The sequence below is a fragment of the Eretmochelys imbricata genome, chromosome 4, assembly GCF_965152235.1.
Source record: "Eretmochelys imbricata isolate rEreImb1 chromosome 4, rEreImb1.hap1, whole genome shotgun sequence".
NCBI lineage: Eukaryota > Metazoa > Chordata > Testudines > Cheloniidae > Eretmochelys > Eretmochelys imbricata.
The window spans coordinates 95,892,634-95,913,255 of NC_135575.1; the positions used below are offsets into that span (position 1 = coordinate 95,892,634).

At 41.4% G+C, this 20,622-nt stretch overlaps 1 protein-coding gene across 1 annotated transcript in view; it reads left to right on the forward strand.

Annotated features, from left to right (window-relative positions):
• Positions 1–17,229, forward strand: part of CORIN (corin, serine peptidase) — a 315,814-nt gene extending 298,585 nt beyond the window's left edge. Inside the window, exons 18-22 of the mRNA XM_077814583.1 lie at positions 1,640–1,689; positions 4,728–4,902; positions 13,197–13,468; positions 15,628–15,761; positions 16,968–17,229. Coding sequence (XP_077670709.1) covers positions 1,640–1,689; positions 4,728–4,902; positions 13,197–13,468; positions 15,628–15,761; positions 16,968–17,150 — 814 coding nt within the window. The 3' untranslated portion in view covers positions 17,151–17,229. The remainder of the gene's footprint in view (positions 1–1,639; positions 1,690–4,727; positions 4,903–13,196; positions 13,469–15,627; positions 15,762–16,967) is intronic.
• The last annotated feature ends 3,393 nt before the right edge of the window (positions 17,230–20,622 follow it).

The following is a 20,622-nucleotide window of genomic DNA, read 5'->3' on the forward strand; positions in this document are numbered from 1 at the left end:
ATACACATTGTAAGGAGAGTGATCACTTTAGATAAGCTATTACCAGCAGGAGAGTGGGGTGGGGGGAGAGAAAACCTTTTGTAGTGGTAAACACCCATTTTTTCATGCTTTGTGTGTATAAAAAGATCTTCTGTACTTTTCACAGTATGCATCCGATGAAGTGAGCTGTAGCTCACGAAAGCTTATGCTCAAATAAATTGGTTAGTCTCTAAGGTGCCACAAGTACTCCTTTTCTTTTTGTCCTAATATGGAGGACAGAATAAGGCTGCCCTCCCCAGAAACCTTTTGCAAAGGCTTTGGGAATACCTCCAGGAGAACTTCATGGAGATGTCCCTGGAGGATTTCCACTCCATCCCCAGACATGTTAACAGACTTTTCCAGTAGCTGTACTGGCTCCAAATGCATCCCAAGTCTTCAGGGCAAATTAATCATTAAACATGCTTGCTTTTAAACCATGTATTATATTTACAAAGGTACACTCACCAGAGGTGCCTTCTCTGGCTTCATTGTCCAGGAGCGCGCCTTGGGATGGTTGGGAGGGTATTGGCTCCAGGGTGATAAACAGTTCCTGGCTGTCAGGGAGAACGGTTTCTCTGCTTGCCTGCCGTGCACTATCCTCCTCCTCCTCCTCACCTTCCTCATCCCCAAAATCCTCATCCCTGTTGCATGAGACTCCCCCCTTGCAGGTGTCCACGGACAGGGGTGGGGTAGTGGTAGGGCCTCCCCTTCCCCCCAGAATTGCATGCAACTCATAGAAGTGGCACGTCTGGGGCTCTGACCTGGAGTGACCATTTGCCTCTTTGGTTTTTTGGTAGGCTTGCCTGAGCTCCTTAATTTTCACGCAGCACTGCTGTGGGTCCCTGTTGTAGCCTCTGTCCATCATGCCCTCGGAGATTTTTGCAAATATTTTGGCATTTCATCTTTTGGAATGGTGTTCTGATAGCACAGATTTGTCTCCCCATACAGTGATCAGCTCCAGTACCTCCTGTTCAGTCCATGCTGGAGCTCTTTTGTGATTCTGGGACTGCATGGTCACCTGTGCTGGTGAGCTTGCCATGCTGGCCAAACAGGAAATGAAATTCAAAAGTTCCCGGGGCTTTTCCTGTGTACCTGGCTAGTGCATTGGAGTTGAAAGTGTTGTCCAGAGCGGTCACAATGGAGCACTCCAGGACAGCTCCCGGAGGCCAACACTGTTGAATTGCGTCCACACTACCCCAAATTTGACCCGGCAATGTCGATTTCAGCGCTAATCCCCTCGTCGGGGTGGAGTATAGAAATCGATTTTAAGAGCCCTTTAAGTCGACGACAATGGCTTCATCGTGTGGATGGGTGCACGGTTAAATTGATCTAATGCTGCTAAATTCGACCTAAACTCGTTGTGTAGACCAGGGCTAAAATATGCAGCACCCAATTCATAAAGGCTTTATATATATCTAAAATAACACCTTTAACTGCCTTCAGAAACAAACTGGAAGCCAGTGCAATTTCTGGTGTCCCAACATAATGCTCCCTGTGTTTCATTGTATCATGTGGATTGATTTTGCTGTGTTTAAACAAATGATCCAATTGCTCTTATATTGGGCTGATATGATATGTAAATTGATAATATGTTTTTAATTTTTATTGTTTCAACACTTAGGCAGTCATGTCAAAGCAGAAGCAAAGTGTCCCTTCTCTGTAGCAAAAAAGGTAAGAGAAAAACATATAATTCCTGGAACAACATACAAAGAGCATTTTATTTGGATTCTTAAGCATGTGTCTTTGATATGTTGAAATATAGTTTCTCAAAAACAAATCTTTAATGTGTATTTCCCTTTGAAATCTGATATACTTTTGTTCATCTATTAGTTTCCCATTAATTTTTTTTTGGCCACTACATCCAATGTTTTCAGCTTTTTTCCCCTTTTGATGATGAAATTGTCCATTGTATTGGACTAAGGCTGGCTTCTGCCCCCACTAAATTAATTGGGAGTCTTGCAATTAATTTCAAAGGGAGCAGACTTGGTCCATAATTGGTATGATGATATAGTTACAAGTACTGCATGTGTCATAAATATAAAGGGACGGGTAAACACCTTTAAAATCCCTCCTAGCCAGAGGAAATACCCTTTCACCTGTAAAGCATTAAGAAGCTAGGATAACCTCGCTGGCACCTGACCAAAATGACCAATGAGGAGACAAGATGCTTTCAAAAGCTGGGGGAAGGGAGAAACAAAGCCTCTCTCTCTCTGTCTGTGTGATGCTTTTGAACCTGAAGTTGTTTTTTACCTAAGAGCAACTAGAGGGGTTTTCTGTCTATTTACCTGGAGACAAAGGTGTTAGTTTTTGGTTTTGTTTTAGGATTTTGATTTTTTTAACAAGAAGCACAGATCTTAAAAAGGAATTTTGTTTCCTTTGGGCTGCTGAAAAGCAGGTTTTTGGCTGAAAGCAGTTAGAGGGTTTTTTTCTCTGCTTTGGGGCCAGAGCAGAGACAAAAGGGAATTGTCTTTTGTGAGCTGGAGTTTTCTCTACCTAAAGGCAGACCTGAAGAAGTTTTTTTTTTTTTCCTAATAGCAACTAGAGGGGTTTTCTGCCTATTTGCCTGGAGACAAAGGTGTTAGGTTTTTTTTTAAGGATTTCTCTGTAGGCTGACAATCACTATCAGAGAACATAGGTATCCGGACAGCACAGCAAAATTTTACAAGCCAAGTTTTTGTTTTGTTTTGTTTTCTTTCTAACTCTCGGGTGTAAAGTTAGTTAAAAACAGAGAGGTTAAGATGACAGACTCCATTCCTGTTCTTTCCCCCGCAAAAGCATCACAGACAGAGAGAGAGGCTTTGCTTCTCCCTCCCGCCAGCTTTTGAAAGTATCTTGTCTCCTCATTGCTCATTTTGGTCAGGTGCCAGCGAGGTTATCCTAGCTTCTTAACCCTTTACAGATGAAAGGGTTTTTCCTCTGGCTAGGAGGGATTTTAAAGGTGTTTACCTTCCCTTTATATTTATGACAGCATGTTACATAGTTCTTCCTCAAGTCTTACTTAGGAAGACTCTCTCAGGCTTCTGTGGAAACTTGCCTGAATAAAGACATAAAGATTTGGTCCATAGAGTCTAGTGAGAAAGGGTTAGACTGAGATATTAGTGAGTCTGGAGTAAGTTCACTGACTTTATTGGATTTACTCTGGATTGACTGAAAACAGAATCTGTCCCAGAAATTATATCACTAACTGTTTGCACTGGTATAATCATATTTCCAATGTCTTGCAAATGGAACCAGAACCAAAGGATGAATTCCTGGTTTCCCCTAATCTTGTCAATATCCATGTTTTGATTAGACTAAACTTTTATTCCTGTTGGGAACATCTTTTGCTACCACTATAGTAAGCTAGCTCCTGATATAGTATGTGATCCATTTGTAGCTGTGACTGTCAAGGGGATAGGGAAATTTAAAGACGAAAACTCCAGATTAAATCTAAATGCACAGTGGATTGTGCAAGTTTAAGTGGTTTGAAAATACAGCAATTCTTCAGATGGATGTTAGGTTCTACAAAATGAAAAAGCTTTCTTGAAGAACATTTTGAATAAATATATTAGCCTGATGACAAAGATTAATCATAAAGCATGACCTAGATCCAGGAAACTACTCAAAGTTTACTATTACCAAAAAAAAGTCATCTTGTAGGACTCTGTAAGGTTGTTTGCCTCTTACATATAGTACATATAGAGGACTTTAAAGCAACACAAAGGTCCTTGCCCCGAAGTTATTTGAGGGAACGTGCTAAGAATTTAATAGTTACAAATCAACATTGTACTAATTTATTTCTTCATCGCTAAATTCCCACATATATGCAAAACAGGATATCCTCTCCTGGGGAAGGATTCCAGAAACTGATACTATTTCAGCCAATTCTCTAAATTAGGCAGTAATAAAACAAGAGATTTATAAGAGCCTGTCACATTACAATCCCAGAATTAAAAAGGAGAACTAAAAGAAAGGGATGAACATATTTTTAAAAGGTGTGTAGCTGACCAGCAAGTTAATGGAAAACTTCTTGTCAGTGAAATTTATAACAATATGATATAATTTCCAAGGGAAGTGGTGGATATTTAAAACTAGAATGGACAAAGCATTAGAATAGGCATTGTAAAAAATGAATCTTTACTGGCAAGCTATATATGAGCAAATAGCTATTTTTCATTTGAAATTTCCATGAGTAGAGCAAGTATTATATATCCTGCAGATAGATGCACATCCACACTTGGACTTCTGGGACTGGGCAAAGGCTTTCCAATGTGCTACTCCAGTGCCACTTCTGGGGTGTAGTCCAGGGTAGCAACAGCATGCTGGTGATTGACAGGTGATATAACCCCCTTGCCCAAGGATAGGTTGATAGCTCTACTTCTCAGAGAAAGCCAAACTTTTCCAACTTAGTCTGGCTCCCCTCTTTCCCCCCCCCCCCCCCGCCCGTTTGTCTTATTTGGGAACCTAAATAGGTCAAATTAATCCCTGGGCTCAGTCCACTGAAGTGAAAGGAGGGATGAATTTGGCTCATTGTATATGGAATTCAACACAGTGTGTTGTTTTTATAAATTCTTCCCATAAGTGCAACATAATTTCATGAGTTTTATAACTTCATTCCGTATAGAGAAATCCCTTTGCAATATTTTTTTCAGAGCAGATTTTGAGAACGTTCTATGCATGTTGAATTTCGTGGCAGTGAATAACACACTGTATCTTACATTTCTCGCTAGATTGTGGCCGTCGCCCTGCAGCTCGCATGAGCAAGAGGATCCTTGGTGGCAGGACTAGTCGTCCAGGACGGTGGCCTTGGCAGTGCTCTCTGCAGAGTGAACCAAGTGGGCACATATGTGGCTGTGTTTTGATTGCAAACAAATGGGTTTTGACGGTAGCACACTGCTTTGAGGGGTGAGCAGAGCTGAGACAGTTTTACTGTTGACGTACAAATGGCTAGTTAGACAAATAACTTCCACATAAACATATTTAAAAAAAAAATCAGATCTTGTCAAAACAGCAAATCTCTTTTTGGAGACTAAAGAGACAATGAATGTTATTAAATGATTTCAGCTGAGGGTTTGACTAGTTTTAATATTCACTTTGATACCTAAAGTTGATAAAGGCTTTGACTTTCAGCTAGGAAATTCATAAAAAACTATCCCTTTCATTTATGATATTTTACTAATGTGTCTCATATAACTATAGAGTAATAAATCTTCTCACTGAGAGCCAGAATAAAAATAACACAAGAATACAGGGACAGTGGTAGCTGTTTAACCAGAAAAAATAAAATCGACACTTCGCCACAGTGGTATCTGAGATGATGGAGCTATTTATTGCCTTTTCTAACTACAGAGAAATGCTACGCTATCTCCACTGTCATTATTAAAAAGTCAGCACTTACCATGGAGTGAAAATTTCTAGTATCTGAGATTTGATACCACAAGGATTTTCTGTTTGACGCACAGGAACCATGATGTACCTCAGGCACCAGACATGGGTGACAGTTTAATGCTAATCACGGTATCATTCTGATTAAGCAGAATTTTGGGTGGAAGTTTATTACCATACTTCATGTTTTGCACCAAGTCCTATTAATTAGATTTCTAAAGAGAATTAAAATGTGTTTCAACAGTTAACATGCTTTCCCCTCATATAGTCTAAGTACATTTCTGCTGCACAGCTTCTCAGCTCATTCATCCCTAATGGGAGATGCCTCCCACCTGTGGAGTTTGGAGATAATCCTGGAGTCTCCAGCAACAGCACTGAACGAAGTGCCACCCTTCAACTCAGGCCACCAGAAATTCTGCTTCTGGCAGTAGAACAAACTGGTGGCTCAGCTTCTCCTGACCCCACTTTGTTTAAAACTCTCATTTGTATTCATTTTTGTGCAGCAGCAACTTCATCTCACCTTCTAATTCCCCTTACCCTTTCCTGATGTGAGGAATCACTGGAACATTGAGGCTCCATCCCTCTGATGCAGCACCTTTTGAACAGGCTCTCCCTCCCTCCCACCCACCACAGCAGCAGAGAACCCCTACAAGCATTGAGCCACATCCAAAGGGTGCTGTAGGCAGCTTTTCAGGAAACTTAAAGGGTGAGCTATGGCTTACTGCCACTGATCCTTGCATTGCCAGAGCATGGGGCTTCAGAGGGAGAGCTATGGCCTGCTGCTAAGGGTTGCCAACTTGCATAGAGTTTTGAGCCAGACAGCTGTGCCAGGGCTTCATCCGCCATCCAAATCCATGACTCCATCATGGGAAGTCTCACCTGGAGCATGAGCATTCATACAGAGGAGAACCCCCTCACATCTTAGCGAGACTTCAGGTTTTAAAAAAAGACAAAAGCAAGTGTCCCTTTTGTAAGGCAGCAGTTTGTATTGTTAATGAGCAAGGGGTGTAAAAATCAGGGTTTGAACCCTGTCTCCTTTGCCATCTCACCCTGAGGGAGGGTTTGTCGGGGCTTCTGTCCTCTACAGGACTTTCCCACATCTTGCTGTATCAGGTTCACTGCCCCTCCCCCACTCTACGCCATAGTCTGGGTAGGCAGAGAAGCCTGGTACACCTAGTGAGCCCTGCCTCAGGCTGCAGTGTGGTGAGAATTTGTGCCTATCAGGTTGTCAGCCTGCAGACCCTCACTCTGCCAGGGAAAGGGGCTCACGGTCTGAAAGGTGAGAAGGGGTCTCTCGCTTCCCTTCCCCCTCCCTATCGACTGGCTTCATACTAAAATATAAGGAGCACCTCAGGCCATATGAGACAGAACAGGGGCACAGGAGGACTCCATTTCTGATGCAGCTCAACCATCATGGGATTACAGCGAGACAAATGAAAAATCCCTTTCCATGTTCAAAATGACTCCCGATTTAGTGAGTAAAGCCTGAGAGTGACACTAGGTTGCTCCTGAAGTACTTACCAGGGTGATAGCCAGCGTGGGCAGTAGGTTGTGGAAATAGCCCACCAGCTAGCCTTCAAAAGAACACCAATCCGAATATTTGTTCCAGTACCCATCCCAATCAAGTGGTCCCTAGGCCAGGATGAATAGCATGCTACCTCCCTCCTCCCAACAACCAGAGAAAGTCTCATATGCGTACCACCAAAAACTAACAAAACCCAAAAAAACTCATGACTCTCACAGGGCAAGAAGCCAGTGGCTCACAGAGAATGCATTAATAATTATAAAATATTCTCCTTTAAGCAAAATTAGATACAGAGTTTCCAGTATGTGCCTGCTTTAAGAACATCACAAGATCTGAATGGGGATTTCTGGTTAAAACTAAATGTTAAACTATGTTATATAAAAATGGATGAAAATTCCATAAACTTTGGGAAGCTACAGTTGGTGCAGCAGTAGCTCCACCAGTGAAAGACAGTCAAAGCATAAGAAGGGGGCTTCCTTCCAAAAGATCCCTTATAGACTATGAGAGTGAAATTTCAAAGCTTCAGTTGTGGCCATTCAGATCCTATCCTTAATAAGGAAAACCAACTTGATGAGCCTCTTGCTTGCTACTGCCTAGGGATATGATTTTTGCTTTGAATGTCAGAGGTCTCAGGTTCACATTCTGGTCAATGCTGGGAGCAGTGTGTAAAATATTATTTCTTTGGAATATTTCCTGGCTCTTGATGTGATTTGAGATGAGCATTGCCTCCTAACTCCATGGCTACACCATGAGTAGCAATCACTCGTCTTAAACAGATACCTTGTGCAGCCAAATTTATACATGAGCGGCTATGTGGGGAAAACTTTGGAGAAATTAATATCTGAGAACGCTGAGCGGCCTCAAGCATCTCTATGAAATCCAGCATAGCAATCTGTTGGTCACCACCAACAGGGTACTCAAGAAGGGACTATTTCTACTAGCAGAGGAAATAAACTAGAAGAGAAGCTCCCAGGGAAGACCTAGATTTTTTTTTTCTTCACAAACCAACAAACTTCAGCATGACAAAGACAAAATGGGCATTGATGTATGACAGCTCACAGTTCATGTACAAGACTCTGCCTTCTGATCCACCCTCTGCACCCAAAGTCTTAAATGGCTTTTAGTAGTTACCCATCTATACATATTTATGGACAATTTCACAATCCATTTCCTGTTTAGAGAAACAGACCCACTCATAACTTGCCAACTGCTAGAAAGGATTCAAACGCACCAGTTCAAAATCAAGAAGGGCTTTTTGAGTCCAACAGAAAACTGTCAAAAAAGATGAGTCAAAAAAGGCCTGGCACGGGTCATAATTTTACCACCATGGTAAAGATTTGCAAAGATCAAAGAGATCATTGCAAAAGTTGTTTCCTACCAGCAGTCAGCTATAGCTAACTGTCTCCACTGACTAGGTTTATTGGTTTATGCATCAGTATCAACCTGTGCATGGGATTTCACACACTGTGCCTCCGAGATTCCTTCTGAGGTTGTAGAATAACACAGCTGATGCAATGCAAAATTAGGTGTCACTCTTGGATCATGTCTGAATGCCCTTTTATGGGCAAGTACAAACAACTTGCTGACAGTTCACTCAGTTTTCACTTATAGACTTTTGCATACTTGCTACAAAAGCAAGCGTTGCAAGGTGGGGTGCATACTTGGAAGAGAAGATGATTCAGGATGTATGGTCCCTTACTTAGCAAAAGGAAAGCATCCAGCTCTCTGAAGCTCACACCTTGTGCTACACAATTTTGCAAAATCTCAGCGTACATATCCTTTTAGTTCACTTTGACACTTCTAGCAGGCTAGCAGCAGAGTGGCTGAACAAACACACATAGGAATGCCCATATTGGGTCAGACCATAGCATCCAGTACTTTGTCTCTGTTAGTGGTCATACTAGCTGCAAGAGGAAAATGCAAGAAACCCCATAGTGGGCAGTTACAGAACAACTTGTCCCCCAGAGGAATCTTCCTCCTATGTAGTTAGAAGTTGGTTTATGATCTTAAAGGTGAATGTTTGTATCCCTTCCAAATCCACTAAGTAGCCAGAGGTCAAAACTTCTATGAGGCATTTGAAATAATGTCCTGGTCAGAGAAGAATTTGCTGTGTTTAAAGACAGTTCACATAAAGGGTACAGAAAAGAAGTCGCAAGAGCTGAAGTTGTCATCCTAGCCCGCCACTGGTTTGGACTAAATAGACAGTCAAGGAACTTTCACTGCATCTGTGGAAAAGAACAGACCTCTTGAAGTAGGGACACCTCCTTCATCCTGACCTGAACCATCTAGTTAACAGCCTATACGTCAGAAGAGAAGTGTAGTTCAGCAGGAATTCTCTGTAGCCTCATTGATACATTTTGGTATCTAGACAGAACTTAATGAGAAAATTTTAATCATTGATGTGGTCAAGTTTCATTTCTGGTAATGAAGGGAAACAGTAAGCTCCCTCTGTACAGTGCCCAGCACAATGCCACCTTGGCCTCTAATTAATGCAATTAATAATCCCAAAGTTCTGGTGATCTTAGCCTCATTAGAGTTTCTACTGAATGGATGGTCAAAATCCTGCAACCAAGCACCATGAAAAGTTGGTATCAGCGCTAGTGGCATTCTTTATACAGCTATATCTGACTCCACAACTGAGTGTCATTAGGCGTCAAGATTGATCAGCCTGGCCAGACTAGACAAACCTGTGGCTGGCCTTTCTTGTTTTGTTCCAAGCTTCCACAGGTTTTTGAAAGGATGCAGCATACATGTGGAGTCCTAGCGATCTAAAGACATTGCATGGATACACATACCAGTCCTATCCTGTTCATCTCATTTACTCTAAATGCCAGGGTCTGAGGGCTTCATAGAGCAAGATGTTAAAATCCTGGGCCAGTTGTCATGCACAGAGGGCATCAAGGCTGCCCTTGAAATGGGTCCTAGTGGCATTGTGGAAAGAGAGCCTCTCATTTACACAGTAGGTTTCCATTCCTCTGTAGTAACATCTTTTATTAGAAAGTTGGTGCTGGGTTGGTTCCTAAACAAATTACAAAGTTGTGCTTTTATAGAGAGGGAAGCTCTATTTCTGCCTATTATTCTATTGTAACAGTAATTAAAATTCCACTTTATCCTCCTTTCCACTTATCCCATTTCTGTGATTCACTGCTCGCTAGTCCCCATTGCAGATGAACGAGGAAAGGCGTTATGCAGCACAATGAGACATTTCTTACCTGATACATTTTTTTTTTCTGTTAGTAGCTTCTCTTCTCATACAACCCACTCTGGAAGACCAGAATGTAACTTCTAACTTACAATACATTGATTTTTTTCCTTTAAAGGGAAACTTAAACACAAGTCAACCAAATTTCCTCTTAATGCTGTTTATCGGTTGCTGAACTCTTTCTATAGTTTTGGAAGAACTTCTCGGGTAAGCTGAGTTGAAGGGCAGGGCTTAGTCCTAGAGCCCTCAGCAACAACATTGCAGAACGTGACAGTAGAGAGGTATTACCCGTTAATGATGATTGAGGAGAGAAGCTGCTTGGGGAAGTTTTCATTCTATAGAACTTAGACTTTTTGAAGTGGTTCATTTGTCCCTGGATAGATCTATACTGCATCAGTGTGTACCTAGTATGTTTCCTTTAAAAGGACACTGTGTCCCAGAATGAATCCCAAATGCCAGCCATTTGAAATTGCTGGGATGAAAAGGTTTGTAAATTTCTATACCGATATCTTGTTTGAATCTGACACTGTGAAATTACAAGAAATGGGTTATGCTCACTCTTCTGACCCTATAGTGGCACCAAACTATAAATGTGAGGTCTTACATTGTTAAATCATTTTAAAAGTATACTTTCATAAATTGGAGGGCCCAGTCTGTTTCCTTTATCTGTTTGACATTATGATGTTGTATTGTGGATTAAGATGGTCTGAGGAAAATTATTTTAAATTGTGCCAGCCAAAAAAAAAAAAAAAAAAAGCAATTAAAGAGGAATTTTAAAGTGATCTTAAAAGATAATATATTTTTATCCTGAGACTTATTAGTTAGAGGCATTTTGGCAAAGAGTCAGCCAGCATGCAGGGACTATGTGTATACAAGTGTTGCAGCCACTCGCAGAGAACATTACAGCAAATGTGCTCTTAGATACTCAGACAATAGCGATGAGACTTCATAAAGCATCTAGTCCATCTTCTTGCCATTGCTAGTGTTTCCTCATTATGTACCCTATGGTTTTGTTGAGTCTGTTTTGCAATAAATCCCATGAAAACGCCTACGATCAATTTAAACTAACCAAGAGGTTTCTTTTCTGTTTGAGAATATATTCATGTTGTGACTTTTCATTGCCCATGGCTCTGCATTTTCAGAATCCTTCCTTGCTTTGTTCCCACAAGACATAGTAAGACATAAATATGCCTTGTGGTTTGTCGTCATACAGAGAGCCATGACGGACAAAAAAAAGAGAGAGTCTGCAATGTCAGCAATGGCATGTTACCTTATTTTAATCGAAAATAACATTTATTATGCAATCAGAAAACCACAGTGCTGAGAAAGAGCTGTACTTTTGCATTTTCACAGCTTCTTTCTGCCGCAGTCTCTGTAAAGGCAGCCAAGCTTTACAAAACCATGTTCAATCAGCTATGTAAATAGTGAATGCTTCCTTTTTTTTTTAAAAGCCACAGGGAAGTCAGAGAACCTGTGACTTCCCACTAGTTCTCATCATGTGATTTAATACTCTTAGCCTCTGATACAGCCCACACTTTCACATGGCGGTTCGCATGCAGCTCAACTGATGTTGGTTCACTCCTCTTGACACCGTTACTTCCCCTTCCTCAACTGCAAAAATCCACAAATGTCAATAATGATGGCTACAATTTTTAAAAAATACAATAATGGAAACGTAGTCTTAGGCAATCACGGCTAAACGTCAAATTGAAATGTGACCTTCAAACTTAGGTTGCTGACACTTGACATCTTGGGGCCTAACACCTAAGGCTGGACAGTTGCCGTGAACGACACAGCTTTCATAATTTCCATATAGAGCAGGGGTGGCCACCCTGAGCTGGAGAAGGAGCCAAAATTTACCAATGTAGATTGCCAAAGAGCCACAGTAATACATCAGCATCCCCACATCAGCTCCCCCCACTCCCGCTGCCTATAGAAGGAGCTGCATATTAACTTCTGAAGAGCCGCATATGGCTCTGGAACCACAGATTGGCCACCCCTGACATACAGCAAAGTGATGTGATGATTTTTTTGATACTAGCTGGTGGCAGAATACAAGGACAGCTCTCTTGTTTGAGCTGTAAAGTTAAATTCAGAGTTGCTTGAGTAGCACATAGAAATCAATTGCTTAGTGACAAAGCAGGAGAGAGGCAAAAGACCACATTAGTGGATTTCCTAGCCCTGCCCTAATGATACTGATCACCTTGACGGCAATAGGAATTGAGGGCACTTGTCACATTACAGGAGCCAGGAAGGACCAGCCTCTGCCAAAGTTAAAATATATACAGCCTCTTCTTAAAAATAATAGCAGACCTCAGGGAAGGGGCAAGGCAATTTGATCTAAGTTATGTTCTGATGTGGTGCCTCTTGTTCAAAACAGCATATGCACTGTTCTTGTGGTTTGCACTAAAAATGGAAACGTGAGTGATTGTTTTGGGTATAATTTTATTCTAGTGATTTGGTGACTATCCACCCAATTATGGTTCTGTGACTTTTGCTTTTTCCAGTATTTTTATTCAGGAATTGTTTTCTAAAATTTGCCATGACCTGATTGCAACCTGAGATTATTGTTCTTCCTTTTGCACAAACTAACAAGAGAAGGATGGTACTACAGCTAAAATACATGGATGGGAGGCAGGAGACTTTGCTCAGTTCTTCCATCTATAAAACTTTCTAACCTCACAAGAGTGAGGAAAGAGTGAATTCATGAATGTTTGAGTACTGAGGCCTAGATTCACATGGGGGGACTTAGGCGTAAGTTTTTACTGGTGGGTATATGCAAATCCAGGTAAGGCACAGTGGAATTCATAAAACTTGACTTCTGCTGGCTCTCTCTCGTGGAGTCCCCTGGTGAATCTAGCTCTGTGTTCCTTGGGTGGAAAATTTGAAGGAAAGAAAGTATGATTGTGTGTTTTTTGGTGAGATCTTAATTTTTAGTGTAACCTCAAAGTAATATTTCTGTTAGTTCTGTAGTACCACTTGTGTGTTCAATGCATTGCAGAAAGGTATCCAGAAGTCCTCAATTATACAACTGTGTATAAAAGAACTGTAGGGGGAAATTTACAATTTTTTCTTTCTCTTACAAAGGAGAGAAAACGCTGCAGTCTGGAAAGTGGTGTTTGGTATAAACAATCTGGATCATCCATCAATCTTCATGCAGACACGACTGGTGAAGACTATTATCTTGCATCCACGCTATAACAGAGCAGTAGTTGACTATGATATCAGCATTGTAGAACTAAATGAAGATATCAATGAGACAAGTTATGTAAGGCCAGTCTGCTTACCCAGCAGGGAGCAGTTGGTTGAGCCAGATACCTACTGTTACATCACAGGCTGGGGACACATGGGCAACAAAAGTAAGAAGAATGCTTTCCAGACTCTTTGGAGAAATCTAACCTTCTACTAACCTGATTAACTACTTGGCTCCAATTGCAAACCACTGTGTCTACCTCTAGTTATATACTTGTGCCTTATTAGGCCACTTGTACATAATCTGTATGTATTCACAAAAGGCTATACCTGTGGCAAGACCTTAGCTTGTCAAAGGCAGGAGCTGTTAAAGTCAGGCTGCTAAATCCATATTTCAGCAGCTACATATATGATGTGATTTTTAAGAGTACTGCCCATCCAGGAGCTTCTACTGAGGAAATAGCCTGAAAATCTTGGCTATAGTCTGTTACTTGCTTAAGCTGCATTTGAAGCTATATTGAGAGTGTGGCAAATGATCAGAGGACGATAATGTTAGCCGTGTGCAAAGCTTCAGGCTCAAATCTTGACTTGTCGCTTGACTAAACAAGATTTATTTATTTATTTATTTAACCAAAACTCTCCATAGCATGCTGTGGCACTATTTATCCCACCCCCCACATAATCCCCAGGTGCCTCTTTTCTCCCAGAAAGGTTTTGCCTTGTTTTTGTTAATTGGAAGGGCCAGGGTCCCATGACACAGAGCAGAGGGAAAATGTTGTGGCTGCCCTGGCTCTTAAGTACCAGTGATGTGGAAATATTTCTCTTTTTTAGTTATTGTAATCACGAGCAGGGGAAGGAGGTAAGCCCTGAACTCTGGAGAATAGGAACATAACATTGTATGGTATTCAGGCTCTAGTGGGCATGTCAAACATGGGGTAATACTATTCATACCATTCCTTTTAAAACTGAAACGTTCTACAGTCCAGAACAATGACTTAAATGCCACTGACTGGTGTAGTCTGTTTGCTAACAAGAAATCCATTCTGTCCGTGTACCCCTACTCTAAAGGTAGCAGACCTAATGACGCAGTGATGATCTTTCATACCATTGGTCAATGGCAAAACGTTGTTTTTTTGCTCGCCAAAGCAGTCATGTTGTCAATGACATCAGGTTCAAAGTTACAGGTTACTAAGCACCGTAAAACAAAGGTGTTCATCTTGATTGCATAGTGGTTAGTACTTTGTACTTTAGGTTTAACAGTTTCCCTTCACCTTTGAGTTTTGGCAGAGACAGCAGGCAACAAGCCTGCACTGGCCCCTTTGGGACAGGATGAATGGTGTGATAGGTTTTGCTCTTCTCTGATATGCTCTCTGAGGGTTCATCAACCCAAGAATTTAGTTCATGGCAAGTCTAGCCCGCTGCACACTAAGTGGCTGTGTGGATCATGCCTCTATGCACTAAATGTTTCCTAGTGCACTTTGAGGTGCTCCTGTGTCAAAATGCACTAGAGAACTTTTAGTGTGTAGGAGACAGGTGCACACAGACCATGTGTGCAGGCTAGATTCAGCCCACAGCTTGCCATGAACTAAGCCTTCACATAGGCCCTCCACCCCAAGTAAAGCAATCAGCTTTGATGGGTTTATTATACTAAGTATGAGGGTGACAGTGTTGTTGTGGGACATGGCTTTTGAGCCCTAAATATATGCTCCCTAATTATGTCTTCTTCCCAACCCCCAATCTCAAAAGTCCCATAACATGTCTTTTAAAGTAGCAGCCGTGTTAGTCTGTATTTGCAGAAAGAAAAGGAGTACTAGTAGCACCTTAGAGACTAACCAATTTATTTGAGCCTAAGCTTTCGTGAGCTACAGCTAAGTGAGCTGTAGCTCACGAAAGCTTAGGCTCAAATAAATTGGTTAGTCTCTAAGGTGCCACAAGTCCTCCTTTTCTTGCTATGTCTTTTAAAGGCTCCCTCCCCAGTCTGTCAACTCTAAGCCTGGTTTAGGTGGAGGCACAACATAAAATGCTCACACCCGCTCTGGAATAGAAGGTGGGCCAATCCCCACACCTATACCCACTGTCCTGTGAGCTTGAGAAATGTGAATCCCCACTTGTCGGTGTATATGAAACTACCCCCCTTACTGGCGGGAATGGGGCAAAGAAGCTTTTCTTCTTATATTAAATACACGTTTAAAGCTAATTTTATTATCATTACTATTTTTAAGTTTAGCCTATCATCGTAGAAAAGAATGTTGCAATCTCAACTAGCAATGAATATAAGTATTTCTGTATATTACAGTGCATACTTTAATAAAGATTTTTTTTCCAGTGCCTTTTAAACTTCAAGAAGGAGAAGTTCGTATTATTTCCCTAGAACAATGCCAGTCATACTTTGACATGAAGACCATCACCAGCAGGATGTTATGTGCAGGCTATGAGTCTGGAACTGTAGACTCTTGCATGGTAGGCCTTTTTCTGAGTAGAAACATGAAGCAGATTTTCTAAAATAGAAGTCTAAGAACCTAGGGTATTTCAATGGGCACTAGAGGTTAGTTTTGATACAGAGGTAACATTAATTTTCATAGTACTTACTTAGAAATGGACAAACATTTTTGACCAATTATTTATTTCTATTAATCATAATCTATTCAAAGTTGATTTTATTAAGTCTGCAAGTTTCACAGATTCCCTGACTTTCCATGATCTCTGAAGTCACTGGTGCGCCTGGGCCGGGGGCACCCCTGGCCCAGTTGCTGCTGGGGCAGTCTCCAGCCACCGTGACACCCTCACCCCAGCAGCAGCAGAGTTTAGGTATGGTAGGGGGAGGGGAGGTGGCAGGCTCTGGGGAGTGCTTACCTCCGGGGTGCTCCCCAGAAGCAGCAACATCCCCCTCAGCTCCTAGGCGGACGTGTGGTCAGGTAGTTCTGCATGCTGCCTCCACCTGCAGGCATCACCCCAACAGCTTGCATTGTCTGCGGTTCCTGGCCAATGGGAGCTGTGAAGCTAGCGCACTGGGTAGAGGCAGCACGTGGACATGCCTGGCCATGCCTCCGCCTAGGAGCTGAGCAAGGGGGAATGTCCCCACTTCCGGCAAGGCATGGAGCTAGGTAGGGAGCCTGCTGGCCCCGCCATTTCCCCCCACTCTCCAGCACCAGCAGGGGTCCTGGGCCACACAGTGGCACCTACCCCCCACCCCACCCAGCACCCATGGCACTCCCAAGCTGCCCCTCCCCAGATTGAGTCAGGGCTATATAGTAGAAGTCATGGACACGTCCCAGGCTGTGAATTTTTGTTTACTGCCCATCACCTGTCCATGACTTTTACTAAAAATACCTGTGACTAAAACGTAGCTTTACTTATGATCTACTGCTTGGAGCCTCTAACTAGTAGTGTATGTTAAGTAGTAGGCTGATTTTTTTTTTCTTTCGTTTGCGTGAATATTAAATAGCTAATTTTTTGGTATGAACATACCAGCCAACCAAACCTTACTGACATTGTTTCAAAATATTAGCTGTCCAGTTTGTATGCTGTTTTCTAGATTAGTTGAAACCCATTTTTACAGCTGCATTAGTCATGAAAAGCAGATTTTATAGAAACTCAGATATAGCTCGAGCCATAATAGCATTGGCTGTAACATCCATAGGTTGTGTTTTTTCTCTTGCATTACAGGGCGACAGTGGAGGACCTCTTGTTTGTGAGCAGCCTGCAGGACGCTGGACATTGTTTGGTTTAACCTCGTGGGGCTCTGTCTGCTTTTCCAAAGTTTTGGGACCTGGAGTTTACAGCAACGTGTCACACTTCATTGAATGGATTGAAAGACAAATATACATTCACACCTTTCTACTAAACTAAGGCTAGTGGTCTGCTGACATACAAGAGGCAAAGATCATTGGCCTTTGAGCATTGAAGATTGTGCAACCAATTCACTTAAGAGGACGTTACAAGCTCTGTGTTGTTGATGGGGAGGTATGGAAAATGCAGCATAAATGAATTGATTAAACTCTCTGCTACTAAAGATACTCTGGGGCAGCACTATTATTTTTGTAATCTTTTTTGACTTTTCCTTTAGCTGCATTGTGTTACTATTCCAGGCACAACAGAAGGCTTAAAGGAAGAATCAACCAATTTTCTGCCTTTCAGACATTTCAATTAAGCTGTAGCACAGACTTAGTAAAACTATAAAACTTTGGGGGAAAAACAAACAGTAGCACATGCAGTTTCAGCCCACAATTCTTCCAGTGAAGAATTAAATCAATATATTCTCAAAAATGAGATTGAGGTCTATATTAAAATTAGCCCTTCTGCTACCTTGAGTTTGCTCCCATGTGAGCATAGCAGGGCCTTGTCAAAAATACAACCGGCATGGGAGAATATGTAGTTCTTTGAGATAACTAGTAAGTGGATGTTTTAGATACTGTCACACTACAATTAAGTCACATAGTTCAGACTACTGTTAAGCGAAACATTTACCTCTAAAGTTCAGTACCTTCTGTATTGATTCACCTAATTAACATGTACCAGATAGTGTTCTATAGAAATATTAACTGTACTCATAAATATTAATAGTGTTATGGATTATTAAACTACTTTTAAGTCACTGGTGTATTGCAGTTTCACTAGGAGAAAAAAAACCCAGTGACTTGACAGTATGTCTCATTGTAGATTATGGGTTTAGGGGACAGCAAAATAATTCTCCCCCGACCTCTAAATAATACAGCTGTGTCCAAATTTCTCTAGTTCAGGGCTGCATCTGACTCATGAAAGTGGAGATAGATTGTCGACATCCTAATCTCAAATGCAAAAAGGTGCAGAAATTACAACTTCCAGTAGCCCAGGCTCCATCTTTCTCCACAGCACCAGGTCCTCAGCTGGTGTAACCTGATATAGTTCAGTTAAAGTCAAAGCCACCATATTGATATAAACCATCTTAAGCTCTGGCCTTTAGTGTGTAAGGGCCAGTTGAACAACCTTGCACTAATAGAGGGGAACTGGATTATGAAATACAGGATTTTCAGGAAGTTTTGTTTTCAGTATTAGGAAAAAAATGCTGTCATAAAATGAACAGCCTCTCCTGCCATATCTGTTCACCAAAAGATGTAGTTAAAGTTGGCTTTGATTTTATTGTAAAGCACTGGAACACTTACAGCCATTCTATGTATATGTAAGCACTGCCAAGAAATAATATTTAAGGTAATTTCTTATTTCCTCATTGATTACTTGGGCCTTGGCCTACAACCAGTTTTCAAGCAGAACTTCCCAGTAAAATAAATGAGTTCTGATTAAATGCTGGTGGCACCATATAGCCCATTGAATATAATCACCTGTGTTAGGAAATGATGCATCCCAAGCAGCATCAGAAAGGAGCAGAAGTTTTTTTTCCAAATCATTTCTGCCACAACATTCCATGTAAAGACGATATTTGTAATTTTATAAATGTATTTTTATACTGGTTTTCCCCCTTCTATATGTGCACATGATAATATTGTATGTAGGTTTGAGAGAGTCAAATTTACTCCCTCCTTCCAATGTATTAGTCCTTTCCTGTGTATTGTCATCTCTATGACCATGAGATTTATCTAACACTTGTAGCCCCATTTTAAGGTGATAAAAACACCTTTGTTGTTTCACTCCTGTCACAGCTACAGCTCCACATGGAATTAACAACTAGGCAGATGTGTTTATTTCTACCCATATTAAACAAATATGTACAACAATTGTCCAATAATTTCTGTGATCTAAAATAAACACGTTTTTATTCTTGCCAGAGACTCAGTTCAAATGGAAGAAGTTAGAAGCAAGACTATACCTCTACTCTCTTGTGATTGAAACCAATTGGCATACATGCGGCAAGCTGCTTACTGTACTACCCCTACCTGCCTCTTAGCACAGTATCAGTTTGTTCAGATTCTGTCTCTACAACTTGGGTGTGGTCCTTACCCATATTTCTCATGTGTGTTACCAATACAGAAAGATCAAGAAGTGTGACTGCTTACAATTATTTTGGATTAAATTACATTTTTGTAGTGGGAAATTAAAAAACCCACTAAGCCATATAGTGGCTTCTCTGAATATCTTTAGAGCAATATTTCTCCGATGACATTATTTCAAAATGATTAGCATCAGTACAGATAAACAATAGGCAGAGTTTCAGCACTGTGTAAATGTGCAGAGAGCAAAATACGCACATTCTTGGAATTGTGCAAGCAAAAAATTTCAGAAGGAAACAGAACAGAAAATGGGCTCAAATACTAATCATAGAATCATAGATAATAATTTAATAGGAGCTGCACTTTTTGAGTTGTGTTTATTTCAGTAGGCCCTAGTGGACTCAAAAAATTCCCTACATTGCTCCATGAATTGGCTATGTAATATAAAATAATTAAAAAAAACAAACAGGCAATATTTTAAATAGCCTGGGCTAAAGAAACAGACTCAGATTCTCAAACTGTGGTTCCTACTGGTGGCTTCCAGAACAGCTGAAAGGTCACATGGTGCTGAATCTCTTCCGTGTTTCTAGTAGCTTCTATAGGCACCTAGGTTGTTAATTTAAAGAAGAGTCTGGAGGCCTGCAAAAGCAACTGACAGCAAAGAAGATGAGTCATTCTAGCCACCTCTACTAGGGGAGGCTGTGATATAACAGGAGGAAACAGGATGTGCTCAGGGATTGGGGTGCCAGCGGGACTGGAGCAGTCAATCACCCTTTGGAGAAGACTATCCGAAAGATAAGAAAATGAGGTAACGAGGCAGCATGTCCTGACGAATGGGCACCAAGTGCAAGAAGTGTAGATAGGGCAGAAGGGATTGGGCCAGTCAACAGAGACGCACATGAAGGGGAGCCACGGAGAGAAACAGTAGAGGTGTGGGAGGAGGATACAAATTATATGAAGAACAAAAGGAGATGCAGTGATTTGTTCTTTCAGAAACTAAAACTTCATATTAAACACAGTTAAATACACATCATGCCACTCCCCTATATTCTACCTGAACAGTCTCTGTTGTTCAGCTATCAAGTGTTAAGGTGCCCATGCGACAGCAAATGGGAGGAGAGGTCTGTGCTATGAAAAAAACCCAAGAATCCTTGCAATAGACCAGTGTGTTGAGGGCCCCAGTAGCAGCGGGGGTCCCAGACTGCACACCAGCATTCCCCACCCCACCCAGCAACCACGGCACCCTTCTCCAGCCCCACCCCCCCAAAGTTTTAATCAGGGGTATATAGTAAAAGTCACAGACAGGTCACGGGCTGTGAATTTTTCTTTACTGCCCGTGACTTTTAAAAATACCCGTGACTAAAACGTAGCCTTACTTACATTACACAAATAGTGTG